At 40.0% G+C, this 17,506-nt stretch overlaps 1 protein-coding gene across 4 annotated transcripts in view; it reads left to right on the top strand.

The window, feature by feature from the left end:
- The window catches only part of mzt2b (mitotic spindle organizing protein 2B), a 41,749-nt gene extending 24,777 nt beyond the window's left edge, over positions 1–16,972 (top strand). For 2 of the 4 annotated variants that reach the window (XM_063034299.1, XM_063034297.1), the window contains exon 5: positions 11,286–16,971. In XM_063034299.1, coding sequence (XP_062890369.1) covers positions 11,286–11,467 — 182 coding nt within the window. In that variant the 3' untranslated portion in view covers positions 11,468–16,971. Of the gene's footprint in view, positions 1–11,285 lie in introns of all 4 variants that reach the window. The other 2 variants (XM_063034298.1, XM_063034300.1) reach the window with 2 other exon arrangements.
- Positions 16,973–17,506: the final 534 nt, after the last annotated feature.

Genomic DNA, 17,506 nt, shown 5'->3' with positions numbered 1-17,506 from the left:
ATCAACTGTCTCGACTTCAGCATTCCTTTCTCCTTCTCGAACCTTACCCCCTCTCAACGCACTGCCCTCCACTCTCTCCACACCAATCTTACCATCAAACCCACAAACAAAGGAGTAGTGTAGTGGACTGATCTCTACCTTGATGAGGCCAGGTAACAACTCTCAGATACCTCCTCATACCTACACCCTTTGAAGTGGACCCCACTCCAAACTATCAGAAAACTGTCTCTGACACCATCACTGACCTCACCAACGTAAGAGAACTTCCATCCACTGCCAGAAAATTCATGGTTCCCTTACCCCATACTGCTCGCTTCTACCTGCTTCTCAATATCTGCAAACCTGACTGTCTGGGTAGGCCCATTGTCTCTGCCTGCTCCTGTGCAACTGAACTTGTGTCCTCATACCTCGACTCCATTCTATCCTCCTTGGTTCTGCCCTTTCCTATCTACATCTGTGACATTTCTCCTGCTCTCGATCTCCTCTGTAACTTCCAATTCCCTGGCTCTAACCGCCTCATCATTTTCACCATGGATGTCTAGTCCCTATACATTCCAATCCCCCATCAAGAAGGCCTTAAAGCTCTCAGCTTCTCAATGAAAGAAGCTGCCAGTTCCCCTACACCACCACCCTCCTCCGTTTGGCAGAACTGGTCCTCACCCTCAAGAATTTTTCCCTCAGCTCTTCCCACTTTCTCCAGACTCGAGGGGTAGCCATGGGCACCCACAAGGCCCCACCTATGCTTGCCTTTTCGTTTGCTACGTAGAGCAGTCCATGTTCCAAGCTTTCTTTGGTAATGCTCCCCAACTCTTCCTCCGCTACATTGATGACTGCATTGGTGCTGCTTCAGCACCCATGCCGAGGTTGTCAATTTCATCAACTTTGACATTAACTTCCACCCTGCCCTTTAAATTCAGTTGGTGCATTTCTGACACCTCCCTCCCCTTTCTTGACCTCTCTGTCTCCATCTCTGGAGACAAACTGTCGACCAACATCTTTATTAAACCTATAGATTCCTGTAGTTATCTTGACTATACCTCTTCCCACCCTGTCTCCTGTAAAAATGCTATTCCCTTTTCTCAGTTCCTTTGTCTCCACCGCATCTGTTCCCTGGATGCAGCCTTCCTTCGACGACATCAGAGATGTCCTCCTCCTCCAAAGAATGAGGTGTCCTTTCCTCCACCATTCATGCTGCCCTCACCTCCTCCATTTCCTGAACAATTGCACTCACCCCATATTCCTGCTGCCGTAACAGTGATAGAGTTTCTCTTGTCCTTGCCTACCACCCCATGACCTCACATCCAACACATCATTCTCCACAATTTCCACCCCCCTCTAAAGGGATCCCACCACCAAACATATCTTTACCTCCCTCACACCTCTTTCCATTTTCTGCGAGGATCGCTCCCTCTGTGATTCCCTTGTCCATTCATCCTTCCCCACCAATTTCCCTCTCGGCACTTATCTTTGCAAGCAGCCGAAATGCTACACCTGCCCATTCACATCCTCCCTTACCTCCATTCGGGGCCCTAAACAGTTCTTCCAGGTGAGGCAGCACTTCACCTATGAATCTGCTCGTGTCATCTAGTGTGTCCGGTGCTCCCAATCCGGCCTCTTCCACATTGGCAAGTCCTGTTGTAAATTTGGGGACCGTTTTCTTGTGCACCTCCAGTTCCATCCACTAAAAGCAGAACTAACTGGTGGCCAAACATTTTAATTCCCATTTCCATTCCCGTTTCAAGGCCTCCTTGTACCATGTTAAGGCCACCCTCAGGGTGGAGGAGCAACAACTTATATTCCTTCTGGGTAACCTCCAACTTGACAGTATGAATATTGATTTCTCCAGGTAAAAAAAATTCCCTCCCTCTTCCATCTTCTATTCCTCACTCTGACCTCTTGCCTCTTCTCACCTGCCTGTCACCTTCCCTTTCCCCCATGGTCCACTCTCTACTCCTATCAGATTCCTTCCTCTCTAGCCCATTACCTTTCCTTTCCTATCCTCCTGGTTTCATCTGTCACCTTAAAGCTATCCTTCTTCCCCTGCCTGCACCTTTTTATTCTGGCATTTTCCCCCATCCTGTCCAGTCCTGAAGAAGGGTCTGAGCCTGAAACATCAACTGTTATTCCTCTCCATAAATGCTGCCTCACCAGCTGATTTCATCCAGCGTTTTGTGTGTGTCGCTTTTGATTTCCAGCATCTGCAAAGTTTCTCGTGTTTACATTAAATAGTGTATTTGATTTTTTTAAGCCCTTTTGCTCTTAAAAAAATGTTTTATGATGTGTACAATCCTAGTACATTCATAGAAAGTCAAGGATATGAAAATGATTTTCCCCAACCTTCACCATTTACTCAAGTTTATTCATTGTAGCCAGCTGTAAATGTTGCTGTTCTATCTATGTATTGCAGTACAATGCAACCAATAATAAACACTGTAAACCATGTAGTTGGGTATTTCACAGTGGAAATTATGTAATTTGAAAAGTACATATCGATTTTCTTATGTTGATTCAAAGAATGGAATTTTCCAACCCTGAGATGTCTGCAGGTGTGAGCTATCGATGATAAACTAATAAACTCCTGTTATATTTATTCTGGAATCTATAAAGATGTGTTGGAATTATTAGTGAAAAGATTTTTTTCCTAAGTGGTTTGCTGGGCTTTTTTATAGAGTGATGCATGTCTGCTTGGCTGCTTCCTTTATTGTGATTAACAGGAATATTATATGATATGCATATGATTCCACATCAGGTCACCAACTGAAATTACATCCCATTCACTGAATATGCCCAGTCTTTGTACTTATTTTAGCTCAATCACTTATAATTTGAAGGCTGCAGAAATGAAGTATCTTCCAGTAAATCCTTACTGGTTGGCTCTTAAACATTACTTGAAGCTATTAACTTATTTTAAACCTAGGCCACAGTACATCAATATTCTCTTTGGAAGTGGTTTATCCTTGTCTATCCTTGCATTTAATAATATTGTTTTCCTTTTGTATGAAATCCTCCTCCAAATATTGGTATGTTTCCATAAATTTCTATTTCTGCTGAACTCCAAAGGACATTGATGGTGTATTGAATTTTGTTGTGGTAACATAATTATATGCTTGTAAGTCAACACTTTGAAATCATTGTAATCCTGTCCTTACACCTGAGCCCAGAAACATAGAAAGCTGATCTTCTGGTCCCTGCTTTAAAATCTAGCCATAAATTTTACTTCTTGTGCTTTGCAGGTGACATCCTAAGCATTGATCTCCACTGTTCAGATTCAAATGCTGTACATAGGTCCCTGGGTCTCACTGACCTGGGGATCGCCAATTCTTCTTACCATGAGGATCGCTGATGTTCATCCTCTGTGTCTGCTGACACAACCTGACGCTCACGGTTGCTTGTCCTCGACTGCAGAATGCTCCAACCTGGACTCTGACTGCCTGATTTTGCCTCTGACTTTACTTATTGCCCCTGACCTCTAACTCCCCCCATTCCTGTTCCTAAATCCTAGCTTGACCCTAACTTCCTGCGTTGTCTCCATAACCATCCCTGTGAACCAAAAATAAAACTTATTCTGTGCAACACTCTGACGGACATTCTCAGCTATAGTTGTACACATCAAGGTAAACTTCTTGAGGAATTGGAAAAACAATAGGAAATAATGTTTGACTTGTAGTTCTATAACTGACATCTGCTGAAAATTCTTCTTTACTCATTTAAAAGGCTTGTATAGTTGGACTGAAACCACCACTTTTAGCATAAGTTTTCATATATTATTAATTCCATGTAACACCCACAGTGGCCATTTTGAATTAACTTGTATCTCACCTCTCATCATTATTTTAGCCACCGCAAAGAAACTACTTCCTTAAGTGGAGGTGGGGCAGAGGTGAACCCTCTCCAGTAAACCTTAAGCTGTATATTAATTTCAGACATGTGAATGAAATATTGTAGAATTTAAACATGTGAAAATGAATTATGCTATACTATCGGATAAGTCAATTAGATTTTGATCACCTTGAGTTTAAATAGAAAGTCTTTCCGTTTTATATTTGCTTTTGTTTTAAATTCCAAGCACAAATTGAGACAAAGGTTTTAAAAGGTTTTGACTCAGCACAGTTTATTAGAAATAAGCAGTCAGAACTCAACATGTTATAGTGTATTTTATTGCTATGTTGCAAAATGCATTAACCCAACCTGAGGTGATGGCGAGTCTCTTGTATAATGTAAATATCCAGAAAAAGAAATGCCAATGATTTGTTTTTTTGAAATTGTTGCATACAGAGATTTTCTATTAGTTTATGGGGTAGGCAGGGTTTATGATGTGTTAGGCTACAGTTGTTTTTCTGAAGAAGGTTTGAAGGGTTAGAATTCCTAATTCTATGCTTTTATGAAATCTGTGGTCTTGGGAAAATTGTACATAAATATTTTGCATGTGAATGTAGATAATTCCTGCAACACACACAAAATGCAGGAGGAACTCAGCTGGCCAGGCAGCATCTATGGAAAAGAGTACAGTCGACGCTTAGGGCCGAGACCCTTCAGCAGGAAAGGGTCTTGGCCTGAAACATCAACTGTACTCTTTTCCATAGATGCTGCCTGGCCTGCTGAGATTCTCTAGTGTTTTGTGTGTGTTGCTTGGATTTCCAGTATCTTCAGATTTTCTCTTGTTTGTGTGGATAATTCCTGCTGAGATTCTGGCTTTTTCTAGGTAATGATGGTTCATTACTTGGTTATTTTGTTTCCAGTTTGCTGCTACTTAACAGTGAATTATGAAGTAGTTAGTAGTCAGGTTCATTAGGTTGCTTCCTGGGATGAACCGTTTGCCTTGTACTTTAGAAAAGCGTTTGTGGATGATGGTGTTCCTGTGTGCTAGTTGCCCTTGTAGCTGGAGTTCATGGTTTTAGGAAGTTCTGTCAGAGTAGGATTGGTGATTTTACAGGAGTATATTTTATAAACAGTCTACACCTTCTGAACACTAGATGGAATGAACAAACACCCAGTAAAAGCTGGTGGTTGGGCCACCTGTTGTCATTCAGGCAATTTTGATCTGGATGGTATCAACTGGAGTGTGATGGAAGCACTTGTGTTTTATGGAGGAGTCCTTATTTTTGTACGTGGAGAGTATTCCACCAACTTCAGGATTTGTTGCATCCAGATTGTGGACAATTTGTGGAGTTTGGAGGTGCAAAATGCTCATTTATTTGATGGTGGGGAAATTGGAATGGTGTCACTATTGAATATTGCAGGTGGATTGTTTCTTTGAACAATTCCTTGTTGGAATTCTAGTTTGCTTGCACTTGTGTGACACAGATGTTTAATATCATCCAACAGTCCAAGCTTATTGATCAGGCTTTTCTACACAAATTGTTTATATAAATCCTTTCATTTTCTGAACTGAATGTTCTGCAACCATCGGTGAATGTTCCAAGTATTGAACTTATGAGAGAGAGAAAGGGGCCATTAATGAAACAGATGAAGTTGGTTGGACCCAGATCATGGTTCTGAAGGGCTTTACCACTGACACCCAAGGTCTGAGATTGGCCTCTCTATCAGTCAAGAGTGATGCCAGTGGAAGGTTCAATGCCAGATTCCAGTCTCTGTACCTGATTTCAGTTTTGCTTGGGTCCTCTTGAAACCACATTTGATAAAAACACTCTTAATCATTAATGGCAGTTACTCTCACCTGACCTTCTTGGATCATGTCTCTTATCCATGATTGCAACAAGACTGAAGTATGGTCTGGAGCTGAGTGTAATCCTGGCAGAATCCAACATCACTGAGCAAGTGATACTTGATGGTAATATTCACAAAACCCTCCATCTCTGTGATAATTGAGAATGGATGATCAAAGTAGTACTTGTCCAGATTAGATTTGTGATTTTCTTTTGAAAACAAAATGCACCTGCCCTATTTTCCACATTAATAAATAAAACAGAAAATTCTGGAAACACTCAATAGGTCAGACAGGACTAATGTTTCAGCCTAACCCATTGTGCTTTCCATCCTTTTCAGTCATCATTTCACATTTCCAGCATTGGCAATTTTTTTAATTTCAAGTTTACACCTCTTTAGTAAGTGCCTTTGTAGTATCTGTTTGGCCAGAGGCTTGACCATTTGTGGAAATCACATTTCTGGCATTGTTGCCAAAAGGTTGCAAGGCTCCACAAATTCATTATATCCATTTCTCAATGCCATAGAGCAAATTAAATTGGCTAAAGATTGTTAACTGAAAACATTGTTAAACTCACATTTAGTTATTAAGGCCTTCTGTGGAAGGCTGAAAAAGATTAGGCACTTGACACATCTAGGTGAAGATAGTTTGTAAGTAAACGTTCTCACATTTATTTATTTGTAATTTGTGAACACTCTGCTCTCAAACGCATTTCTCCCATTTCACGCACATCTGCTCTCACCCCATCGTCCCGCCACCCCACTAGGATTAGGGTTCCCCTTGTCCTCACCTACCACCCCACCAGCCTCCGGGTCCAACATATAATTCTCTGTAACTTCCGCCACCTCCAACGGGATCCCACCACTAAGCACATCTTTCCATCCCCTCCCTTTCAGCTTTCCGCAGGGATCACTCCCTACGCGACTCCCTTGTCCATTTGTCCCCCCAACCCTCCATCCCTTCCCACTGACCTCCCTCCCGGCACTTATCCTTGTAAGTGGAACAAGTGCTACACATGCTCTTACACTTCCTCCCTCACCACCATTCAGGGCCCCAGACAGTCCTTCCAGGTGAGGCGACACTTCACCTGTGAGTCGGCTAGGGTGATGTACTGCGTCTGGTGCTCCCGATGCGGCCTCCTATATATTGGCGAGACCCGACACAGGCTGGCATCATGATGTGTCTATCCACGGCCTCCTCTACTGTCAAGATGAAGCCACACTCAGGTTGGAGGAACGACACCTTATATTCCGTCTGGGTAGCCTCCTACCTGATGGCATGAACATTGACTTCCCTAACTTCCGTTAATGCCCCACTTGCCCTTTGTACTCCTTCTCTTATTTATTTATGTATTTCTTTTTTCTTTTTTTTTCTTTTTTTCTCTGTCTCTTTTTTTCTCCCTCTGTCCCTCTCACTATAACTCCTTGCCCATCCTCTGGGCTCCCCTCCCCTTTCTTTCTCCCTAGGCCTCCTGTCCCATGATCCTCTCCCTTCTCCAGCCTCGTATCCCTTTTGCCAATCAGCTGTCCAGCTCTTGGCGCCATCCCTCCCCCTCCTGTCTTCTCCTATCATTTTGGATCTCCCCCTCCCCCTCCCACTTACAAATCTCTTTCCATCTCTTCTTTCAGTTAGTCCTGACGAAGAGTCTGGGCCTGAAACATTGACTGTACCTCTTCCTGTAGATGCTGCCTGGCCTGCTGCGTTCACCAGCATTTTTTATGTGTGTTGCTTGAATTTCCAGCATCTGCAGATTTCCTCGTGTTTGAAGAATATTATTCTTGTTTTTTTGTTTAGCTCACACCCTCACTATTGGAAAATGCACCTTTCAATCAGACTCCACTTACCTATGGAATACCAACCTGTCTTTATTTCTGAATCTCGGTAGCTGCCCAGAGAATTGCCATTTGAGTAGTATAAGCTCCATATGCCAAATCAATCATCTTCTTTTAAGGCAATCCTTGGCGCCAAGGATGGCTTGTTTCCATTCCAGTTCTGTGGATCTTAAGATACCTGATGAGATCAACATGTCCCCCACAGACTCCGTGTCAGGTAGGTTAGAAGAAGCTTGATATGTTTGTTAAATAAAATGGGTTGAGGTGTGCCCTTCCTCTGTTTTGTGTCTCATGAAGCTTCTGTAGGTTTGCAGTGCCATATTGCACATTGAAAGGGCTAGATAGAGTAATGTGGAGAGGGTGTTTTCTATGGTGAAGGAATCAAGGATCAGAGGGCACAGTCTCAGAATAGAGGGGTGCTGCTTTAGAACGAAGATGAGGGGGAATTTCTTTAGTCAGAGGGTGATGAATCTGTGGAATTTGTTGCCACAGGCAGCTATGGAGGCCAGGTCTTTGGGTGTATTTAAGACTTGAGGTTGACAAGTTCTTGATTAGTCAGAGCATGATAGGTAATGGGGAGAAGACAGGAGAATGGGGTTGAGAGGGAAATAGATCCACCATGATTAAATAGTAGAGCAGACCCAGTGGTCTAAATGGCCTCATTATACTCCTATGTCTCATGGTCTTGTGTTTCTTCTCCATTTTTAGCAAATATGTTCCAGGGATTCCCATGGGTTAGTGAGGATGTTTTATTTTTACTCTCACTAACCAGTGTGGGGTGGGGGAAGGAAAAAATTATCTTCCTAATTTCTTCCCCATTTCTCCTCACTCTGTCCCTTAAAGAGGTGTGCAAGTAGCACTATTCATGTTAAGTAATTCTGATTGATGTGTAAATATATAATTCTGAATTGGAGGCTAAACCAAATTCCAAGTTAGCTAGGGAAAAAATTACATCTATGTTCAAGGCAAGCTTTAGCTTTTGCTTAAAGTCCATACAGGGCTGCATCCTTGTTTAATTTGTATTTAGCTTCAGAGCCACAAAATTAAAACAAGTTTTTCCAATTAATAAGTAGAAATATGAATGGTTTGTTCAACATCAATTGATGCAAATATTTAAATAGCCTGAATGAATTACAGAAGCTTGCTTTAACATGGTGTTTTGAATAAAAAAAGAAATTGAAGGCAATTTAGAAGAATAACTGAGGATTGAAGGATGACTCAAAGCTGAAGATCAAGGTGATTGGTTATGAAGAGTCTTCCACACACAGGAAGAAAAAGTGAGGTATTTTGGAGAAGCCCTCTGGCTGTAGAGCTGCAGTGGCTGAATCCTGTACCAGAGTTGGTGGACTGGAGGTGATATAGATGACAGAAATATAAGACCACGGATGGATTTGAAATTAAATTTGAGTCTCCCCTCTCCCCCACCTCTCCAAGTAGTGTGGACAATGCTATATTTGTTGCCTATTCCAAGTTAACAACACTTCAATACTGTTTGGTTTAAAAATGCTAATGGTTATGAGTAAACTATTGCAAAGTGAAGATGCTTGTAGGCATCTTCACTGTTAGAGGAAATGAGTTCACTTTCCTGACTGACACAAGTTAACAAGTCCATTGCACAAGACATACTGGCAACTTTCTTAGTAATTTGTCAGTGAAACCATTTGAAATATAGTGAATGCTGCTTCATAACCTACCATGATGTGATTTGACTTTAAGATCAATTAATTGTTAGTCTGAGATCAAAGCTATTGCATCTGTTAGATAACCTGAGCCAATGATGGGAATGTGGTGACTGATTTGGGTGAATTTGTGAGTTATGGATTAGAAAGCTCAAATGAGATGGCTTGTTCAATTGGCTTAGTTCTGAGTTTGTATTTTGTTTTTCAAGGATGCAGAGAATAATAAAAAGATTTCAAAAAAAATATGCAGTGAGTACCTTTAGGGAAAGATAGGCTGATTGGGTATTGGTTCCTCTTCCGTTTAATTAAAGCCCACTCCTGTTGCAAAACTCCTGTGTAATAACTAATTAAATTTACAGAGGTATTTTAGAACGATTAGCTGCAGTTGTACAGTAATAATGTTGATGTAAAGTGTTTGCTAATCAGTGTACAAATGTGAAGATTAACGAAAAATCCCTCATACTAGAGGAAAACTGTCAAGTTAATTATTGTCATCTAGATTTCAGGAATTTAAACACCAATTTCATCTTTATTGCTTCTTGATGTGGGAACAACTGATACAGTTCTAATAATAATAATTTCGTGAACGCTTTTTAAATTTCAGACCTATATTACCAACCCAAGTGGCTGTCCATGTCCTTTTTTCAAAATGATCATTTGGGTTGATTCTTGAGGCCGTCCCAGTGGATTCCTGTTGTATGATTTTGCTGGTACCTGTTGTTGGAATACATGCTCTTGTTACCTGCTGATTTACAAATTCCTGCAATCCGTTTTCCCATCTTGGCTGTGAATTCACATGCTTCTGGCGGTGCGTCAGATCTGGCTTGCTTTACGCTGTAGTTTCCACGCTGTAGGCAATAGCAAGGGGCACGATTAAGCTGCCAATAGTTGGCTTTCACACTTCTTTTTATTTTATTTGTGTTGCTAAAAACTGCTTTTTCAAAAAAAAACATTGCAAGTTGCTGGTGTTCCTCTGAGATGAAGGTTTTAATATCTTTCCTAGCCTTAGCTAGTTATGGGAATCCAGATTATGTTCACATGCAAGCTCATATTCACCAATTTGTTTAATTAGCACAGCACAATGATGTCAAGATATGTGTCTTCTTATCAGAAGTAAAATATTGTAAGTTGAAAGAAAAATTTTGGTGAATCTGATTGTGCTGGTTGTTTCTAACCTGGTCATGGAAGTCATTTTCCGTTGAGCAAAAATGACTTTGTTTGGGACTAAACTTTGAACCTCTCTCCACTCTTCATGTTAAGCAATTGGTTGATGAATCAACTCTAAAAAGTGTTCAGAAAGCCATGTCTTTATATTATCGCACTCTGTGATTTGAACTTTGAATGTAGCTTTAAGGGAAATGAAGTCAGTATACTTTCTGTCAAAGAATTTTTCTATATACCTTATTAAATCTCTTTTTTTTAAGAATCCAGTGTGCTATAAAAGTAAATTTGATTTATTTCAGCAAGTTATGAATTTTCTGCATGTGGAAGCCTGATTTGTATATGATTTTCTCTAAATTCATTTACAATTCTGAGAAAGATACACTCTCCTCCTGCCTAGTTTATCTCAAGTAGCAAGCATGGACCTCGGCCCACACAGAGTGACAGGATTACGCCTCACCCTGCCAACCCTTTATGCTAAGCTCTCCATCTTGAAGGTGCGGTAGTCGCAATGAGCACACTCCATTTTCCACCTTCCAGGTAGTCTGGGAGGGCAACGAACAAAGTGACTGAGGAATTCAGCAGGTCAGGCAGTGTCTATGGAGGAAAATGGACAGACAAAATGTTAGATGAAGACTCTTCATCAGGACTGCCTTTTTTTTCCCTTTTTGGCATCATATCTATTGGACTTAATCAAAATTACTGATGAACTCTAGGCCGGAGAGGATCAAATGGGTACCTTATTGATAAAGCAGCTGTTATTGTATTTCACACCAGAAAGGGGCTCCTCAATACATTTTGATCAGGTTTTTACCTTGGAGGAACACTGGCACAGGACATGTTATCTTTTCTAGAGTGTGTGATACTTTTAAATTCCAAATTGTCCTGATTACAAAACTGACTGCTATCTTTTCTTCCCCTTCCCACCACTACCCTTTTTCTTCGTAGTGAGAAATAAATCCAGCACTGCTATCAGTGGCTCACAGACACAGACAGAGCGAAGCACCACCCGCGAAGGATGCAGCCAGCGTATGCCGCGCCAGCCGAGTGCTACCAGAGTCCCCAAGGGCAACAGTACCGGGAAAACTACTGCAGCTGGCAGCAGTGCACACACAACATCTGGCCAGTAGACTGAAAGACATCTAGCACCTTACAAACATGCCTGTGTCATTGGGTAGAGGGAAATTAAAGCAGGGGTACTGTCCTTGTATATTGTTTTGCTTCCTGTGTAATTATGTAGAGCACACAATATGCTATCTATTTTGAGTTTTTAAATAGCTTGTATAAAGTCCATCCTGGGGACCTTGACTCAGAAATAAAGTGTGATGCATAATCTGCAAAGAGCGGGATAGAATTTGAACTAATGGTCAGTTTTGATATGTGTGAAGTCCCTGATGTCTTGAAACCCATAAGTTAAAACCATCTTGTATTCATATATTTTAAAACAATACCAATGTTGAAACTGTAAACCACAATGACAATAATAATTAAAGATGTGCATTTAAAATTTAGTGATAAAATCAAGAAAAGGGCAATGTCCATTTTTTTAAGAAAACATAGACTCTATTGTTCCAATTAATGCAGTCCCAGGTCCTTGGGAAGAAAAGCTTTGATAATTCTTGACACTGAAGAATCTCATGAAAAATTCATTTCTAGGGAACCATTTCCCCTTTGTACCATTAACAAAACCAAAGTACAACCCCACCAGAAACCATGTCAAAACACTCCACAATGATGGCCTCCAGATAAGTATGTTTCATTGATTTTTTTTTTATGTATACTCTCATTGTATATAATGGATACAATAATATCCTTCCTAAAGATCACCATCCAGTATCCATGTTTTTCCATCAACTCAACATACCTGGGTTCTTTGAACAGTGTCCATCGATACTGAGATACTTTTCTATACTGTATATAACTCTAGGACTTTATTACGTTGCTTTATCTTAGAATTCTTGAACGGTAACAGCAGTCTGAAAGGTGACATCAAGTCGTATTAGCCAGTCCACTGCACCTGCATGTTTAATCCAAGGAGAATTTATCAGAAAGGTACTCTTAACAATTTTACGTTAATAAATTTAAACTGCTTAAAAGGGACATAATTCCTAAGCCAATCACTTGAAATAATTTTACTTTAAAAATGTGCAATCCTAATATGTTAATATGATAAATACCCTATCGTGCCAATTACTAATGTTGATAAGGAAATTATATTTTATTACAAGCACCTCAAATTTCTTGACATCATCTGCTTCTGCATTAAAACACTTCAGCTTCTCATACTTAGTAATGGTGTCATTTAAATGTTCCAAAGTGCACAATGACCACCTTGAAGCTTTAATAGCTTCCTAATAGTTGCAGTTGGACTTTGAACTTTCTATCCAAGTAAACTAGCTTCCCTGCCTCTACTCTCAAGTATAAAACTAATGTTAATTCTGATGGGAATATGCAGAATTCTTTTCAGTGTTCCTAATACTTCTGTCAAGTTTCTGTGAGGGATTCTACAAAACCTCGCATAAAATTAATGAACAGTGGTGGAGCTGGGCTTGTTGCGCACAGTGTTGCAACCTGCTTCAGCTACCCAGGGAAGAAAACATCAATGGCTGTGCATGGAGGTGGTACACAATCCAATGAACTGGGTGATTGTCTTGATTGTTTTTGTTGTGATCGCAAGACCCTGTTGGACATTGGTTAGGAGGAGAAGATGGCGGCGCGACACAACTTGCAGCGGCCACTCCGGTGAATTATATCTCTTATCTGTCAAGTAGGGTGTCGTGCACAATCCTGATTTGATGGAGACAGACATGAGAGCACTGAGGAACATCTGGTGAAACTTCTGAAATGCCTGTTTCGCTGCCGCTGCTACTGTGTGATCCAGAATCTCCGGAGGGGAAGGCCCTGAGTCCTCAACTTTGCTTGTTGCTCGGCGGCCAGGGTGGGGTTAAAGCTCTCGGCAGAGATGGTGCTTGGTGTTGGCGGGCTAGTCGGAGGCTCGAAGTTTTCGGACGGACTCAGAGTCGGCTGCGGTGGGGTGCTTCCAATGCATCGGCAAGTTTGCGGTGCTTGGAGGTTCATGGCAGGGAGAGTTTCTCCCATCTACCGTCTGTGTGAGATGATGGGGCAATTGGGACTAGAGACTTTTTTTTACCATGCCCATGGTCTGCTTTTTATCAAATTACGGTATTGCTTTGCACTGTTGTAACTATATGTTATAATTATGTGGTTTTGTCAGTTTTAGTCTTGGTCTGTCCTGAGTTTCTGTGATATCTTTCTGGAGGAACATAGTATCATTTTTTAATGCATGCATTTCTAAATGACAATAAATGAGGACTGAGTGTCCTCATAATCTAATCTAATATAGAATACTGCAAGTCCAATTGGGGGAGCCACGTGGCCTCAGTTGTGATGCAGACCAGGCCCTCATTCATGCCTCGGTTGCCCATCGCGGCCGCTAAGGAAGAAGACACCAAAGCTGGCATTGGATCCCATGCTGTCTTTGGGGTAGGCACCGTCTAACGGTGCTGCTCTCCAGTGCATTTGTCTGCAGCTGTATCGTGTGACATGAGAAACTGCTGCAGGCTGTTCTTGCAGAAACATGGCTTCAGGACAACATCAGTAAACCAGCAATCTACAAGCCATGGCACTCAGAGACTTGGGCCTCTGTAAATTGTTATTTTTAATATTTTTGTCACTATGTTTATTACTGTCATACAGTTATTCTGCAATCATAATTATATGTGCTGTGTGCAACTGTTCTGTGTTTTGCACCTCAGTCCCAGAGGAATGCTGTTTTGTTTGACTCTGTTTATGTGAATGGTTGAATGACAAACTTGAACTTAAATAGTAAAACTTGGGAATCATAAAGACATCTCTAATTTCTAAATAAGTTTAAGTTTTCTCTTGAACAAATTTTTACCACACCATCCTAATTTCTCCAACCCTCCAATCCTAGATACTTCACAAAAGATTCAAGGGCAATAAAATGCAGCTTGGTTTTATTAATTTTCCACCTATTAACAACACTATAAACAAAAGTCTCATTCCTAGCAGTCATATAAAATTTGGCCTTTTTCTTCATATTTACTTCTAAGTCTGCTTTCAAACAAAATCACTAAATGATCTTTGAACTCTTGCATGCCCTAATCCAAATTGCTTACCAAAGTGTCACTGTTCGTAAAGGCTAAGGCACTATAACTATAATCAAGACTATCTAAATAAAACCACACCCTACATTATCTAATGTACCCAATAATAAAATATCCATAACTGCATTGAATAAAATAAGGCAAAGTGGGCCTCCAGGCTTAAGCTCTATAGATACAGTATATATTTCAATTTCCCTGCATTACTCTCCTTCAATGTATGTATGTTTGAATAAATGTCCACCACAATGCCAACTAAATGTTTTACAACATTCATATAACAAAATCTTTATTGTTATTTTGTGAGCCACTGACTCAAAAATTGATTAAAAATTGCTGTTGAGTTCTTATCAAAAGCAACACACATAAAATGCTGGAGGAACTGGAGTCTAGCATCATCTGAGGCCATGAATAGATAGTCGATGTTTTGGGCTAAGACCCTTCTTCAGTCCTGTGTTTGTTGCTTTGGATTTCCAGCATTTGTAGACTTTCTCATGTTTATGCTAAGTTCTTGCTCTTTTTGGCAACTTGCATTATATTCTTCAAAACTGGTGAATTTTGATTTTCTTAAAGCCCTTCTGGAGTGCTATTTAAAATAATGGCCCAATCAATCTTCTCAGTTTCTTTGTAAAAAAAAATAAGTGGAGCTGATCATAGTGGGTCTCCAAATATTGATGTTCTTCAGTTTAACTGGATCATCAAACACCGGCTGCAGCTGAAAACTGTGCTAAATACCCTATTTAGTTCCATTTTCATGACCACCTTCAATTTTAAACTATCCTGATTGGCAACCATACTTCAATGAAACCATTGAAGTGGAGGTGGGATCATATGGCTTAATGTTGTAGCCTGCTGTAATTCACAGTAGTCATCAATATCCTGTTTAGTGGGTGAGGACATTGAACACATCTGCCTTGCTGATTACTTCTCAGCTGAACTCACTGGAGTTGAAGCTTCTGATATTTTTTGTGTGGAAATGGAAGATTAGAGGAAAGTGTGGCTTAATTCACTGTTTGTACTCTTACATTACTACCTTTCACTGTATATGTGATTTTAAGAAGTGCTTAAATGATTGTACAAGTGAAATTAAGGATCAACTTTATTTGCCATATACATATATATTTTTAGGAACTTGCTGTGGTGTAACAAAAGCAACAATATTCAACAATTATAAGAATAATGGATTTTATAAATTAAGAGGTTAAAGTATTGATGTTGAATAAAATGCACTAAAATGCCAGCATGTATTTTTCAATGTAAATGTGGCTTAAAGTGTTTACAGTGCATTTTAATGATTGAAGTAATAGAAGGGGATGGAGAGCTGATTAGATTAGATTAGAATGATCAAATTAAATACCTGGGAGAAGAAATTTAAACTGGTATGAATTTCTTCCTTAATATCACTTTAGCACTTTTCAGAAGGAAGATGAAAATGGATGCTGATTAACATTTCAGCTGGGTCACCAACTCTGCAAGCCCATCTCACTGGACAAGTTTCTTAACAAAGCTAAGAAAGTAGAATACTTTTATTTATAGAAGTGGGCAGTGGGTATTAGACTTAGACCTTGAGCATTAGAACTTCTGTTTCCCCTGTTTACTAATTGTAGGGAAAATTTAGGCTGCTCTGTCATTCACCCATAGCATGCAGGCCTATTTGTTTCTCTGCAGCAAGCATAATTCTTTAAATTGAACTCTAACTGTAAGGAGATAATTTCTTACACTTATGCTCCATCACCAAATTTGAGTAGTTTTAGTTTTCACAATGACTGGAATACAGTAAAACTGTTTATCCGTAAGCTGTTGATGTTTTAATCCCGTACATATATTTTTATGCATCTTCCAGGGAGATTACATTCCAACAAAATGTAGTATCATCAATTTGACACATTTGGGTTCAACAAGAACAGGAAAACAAACTGGATGAAATCTTACCTTTCTTTTATAGATGAAGGAAATAAATTGCCTGAATCAGTAATTTTAACTTTGTACTAGCAGAATGACTTTATTTACTGAAAATGCAAATTTTATTTTAAAATTACTTCTCTCCCCTCCATCTAAGGCAACAATTCTGATGTCTTTCTGTGTAATACTTGTATCAAGCCTCTTGTGCTGTGTGGCCTGCAGTGGAAAAGTCAGTTCCCTGCATGAATGAAGGATTGAGCCAACCAGACCAAACTATTTTAAAACTACAAACAACACACATCAAAGTTGCTGGTGAATGCAGCAGGCCAGGCAGCATCTCCAGGAAGAGGTACAGTCGACGTTTCGGGCCGAGACCCTACAAAATAAGTTTTCTATCATATCCGCACATCCAGGTATTTCAGCTGGGATGTGATTTTGCTTTAACTGTACTTGAAGTCCAGTAGCTTTGCTTCCATCCATCCAGTTCTTACCTTGATATCAAACCAGTATTAATGCTGTGCAAATCAGTGATCTAAATAGAGGTTATTGGATAACTTTACAAACATTGGTAAGTTGGTTTCAAGTTATTTATTGTGATACGTACACTGAGTAATTTAGTGGCTGGGTTGATAATTCCTTATGAAAATCTTTTTAAATAATTATGTTTTTTTTTCTAATTACATGCCCTCAAAGTTGAGTAGATTCTGTAAATTAAACAGTAGAGACAAGGTAATAAGGAAAATGGTATTAACACAAGAGGTTCTACAGACGCTGGAGGAACTCCGCACATCAGGCAGCATCTATAGAAAGGAATAAAGAGTTGACATCAACAAATCAAAAATGGTAACAAATCAGCATAAGAAGGGAGATTGAACAACAAATTCAATGTCAGCAAAATCAAAGTGCTGATTATTGACTATAGGAGAAAATCGGAGGTCCATGAGCCAATCCTTATCAGGGGATCAGAGGTGGAAGGGGTCAGCAACTTTAAATTGGTTACTATTTAGGAGGATTTGTCCTGGGTCCGGAATGTAAGTGCCATTAAAGAAGACATGGCAGTGCCTCTACTTAAAAGATTGTGCAGATTCAGCGTGTCATCTAAAACTTTGACAAACTTCTATA

The sequence above is a fragment of the Mobula hypostoma genome, chromosome 27 (assembly GCF_963921235.1).
Source record: "Mobula hypostoma chromosome 27, sMobHyp1.1, whole genome shotgun sequence".
NCBI classification, from domain to species: Eukaryota; Metazoa; Chordata; class Chondrichthyes; order Myliobatiformes; family Myliobatidae; genus Mobula; species Mobula hypostoma.
This window is presented reverse-complemented; position numbering and strand designations above follow the sequence as displayed.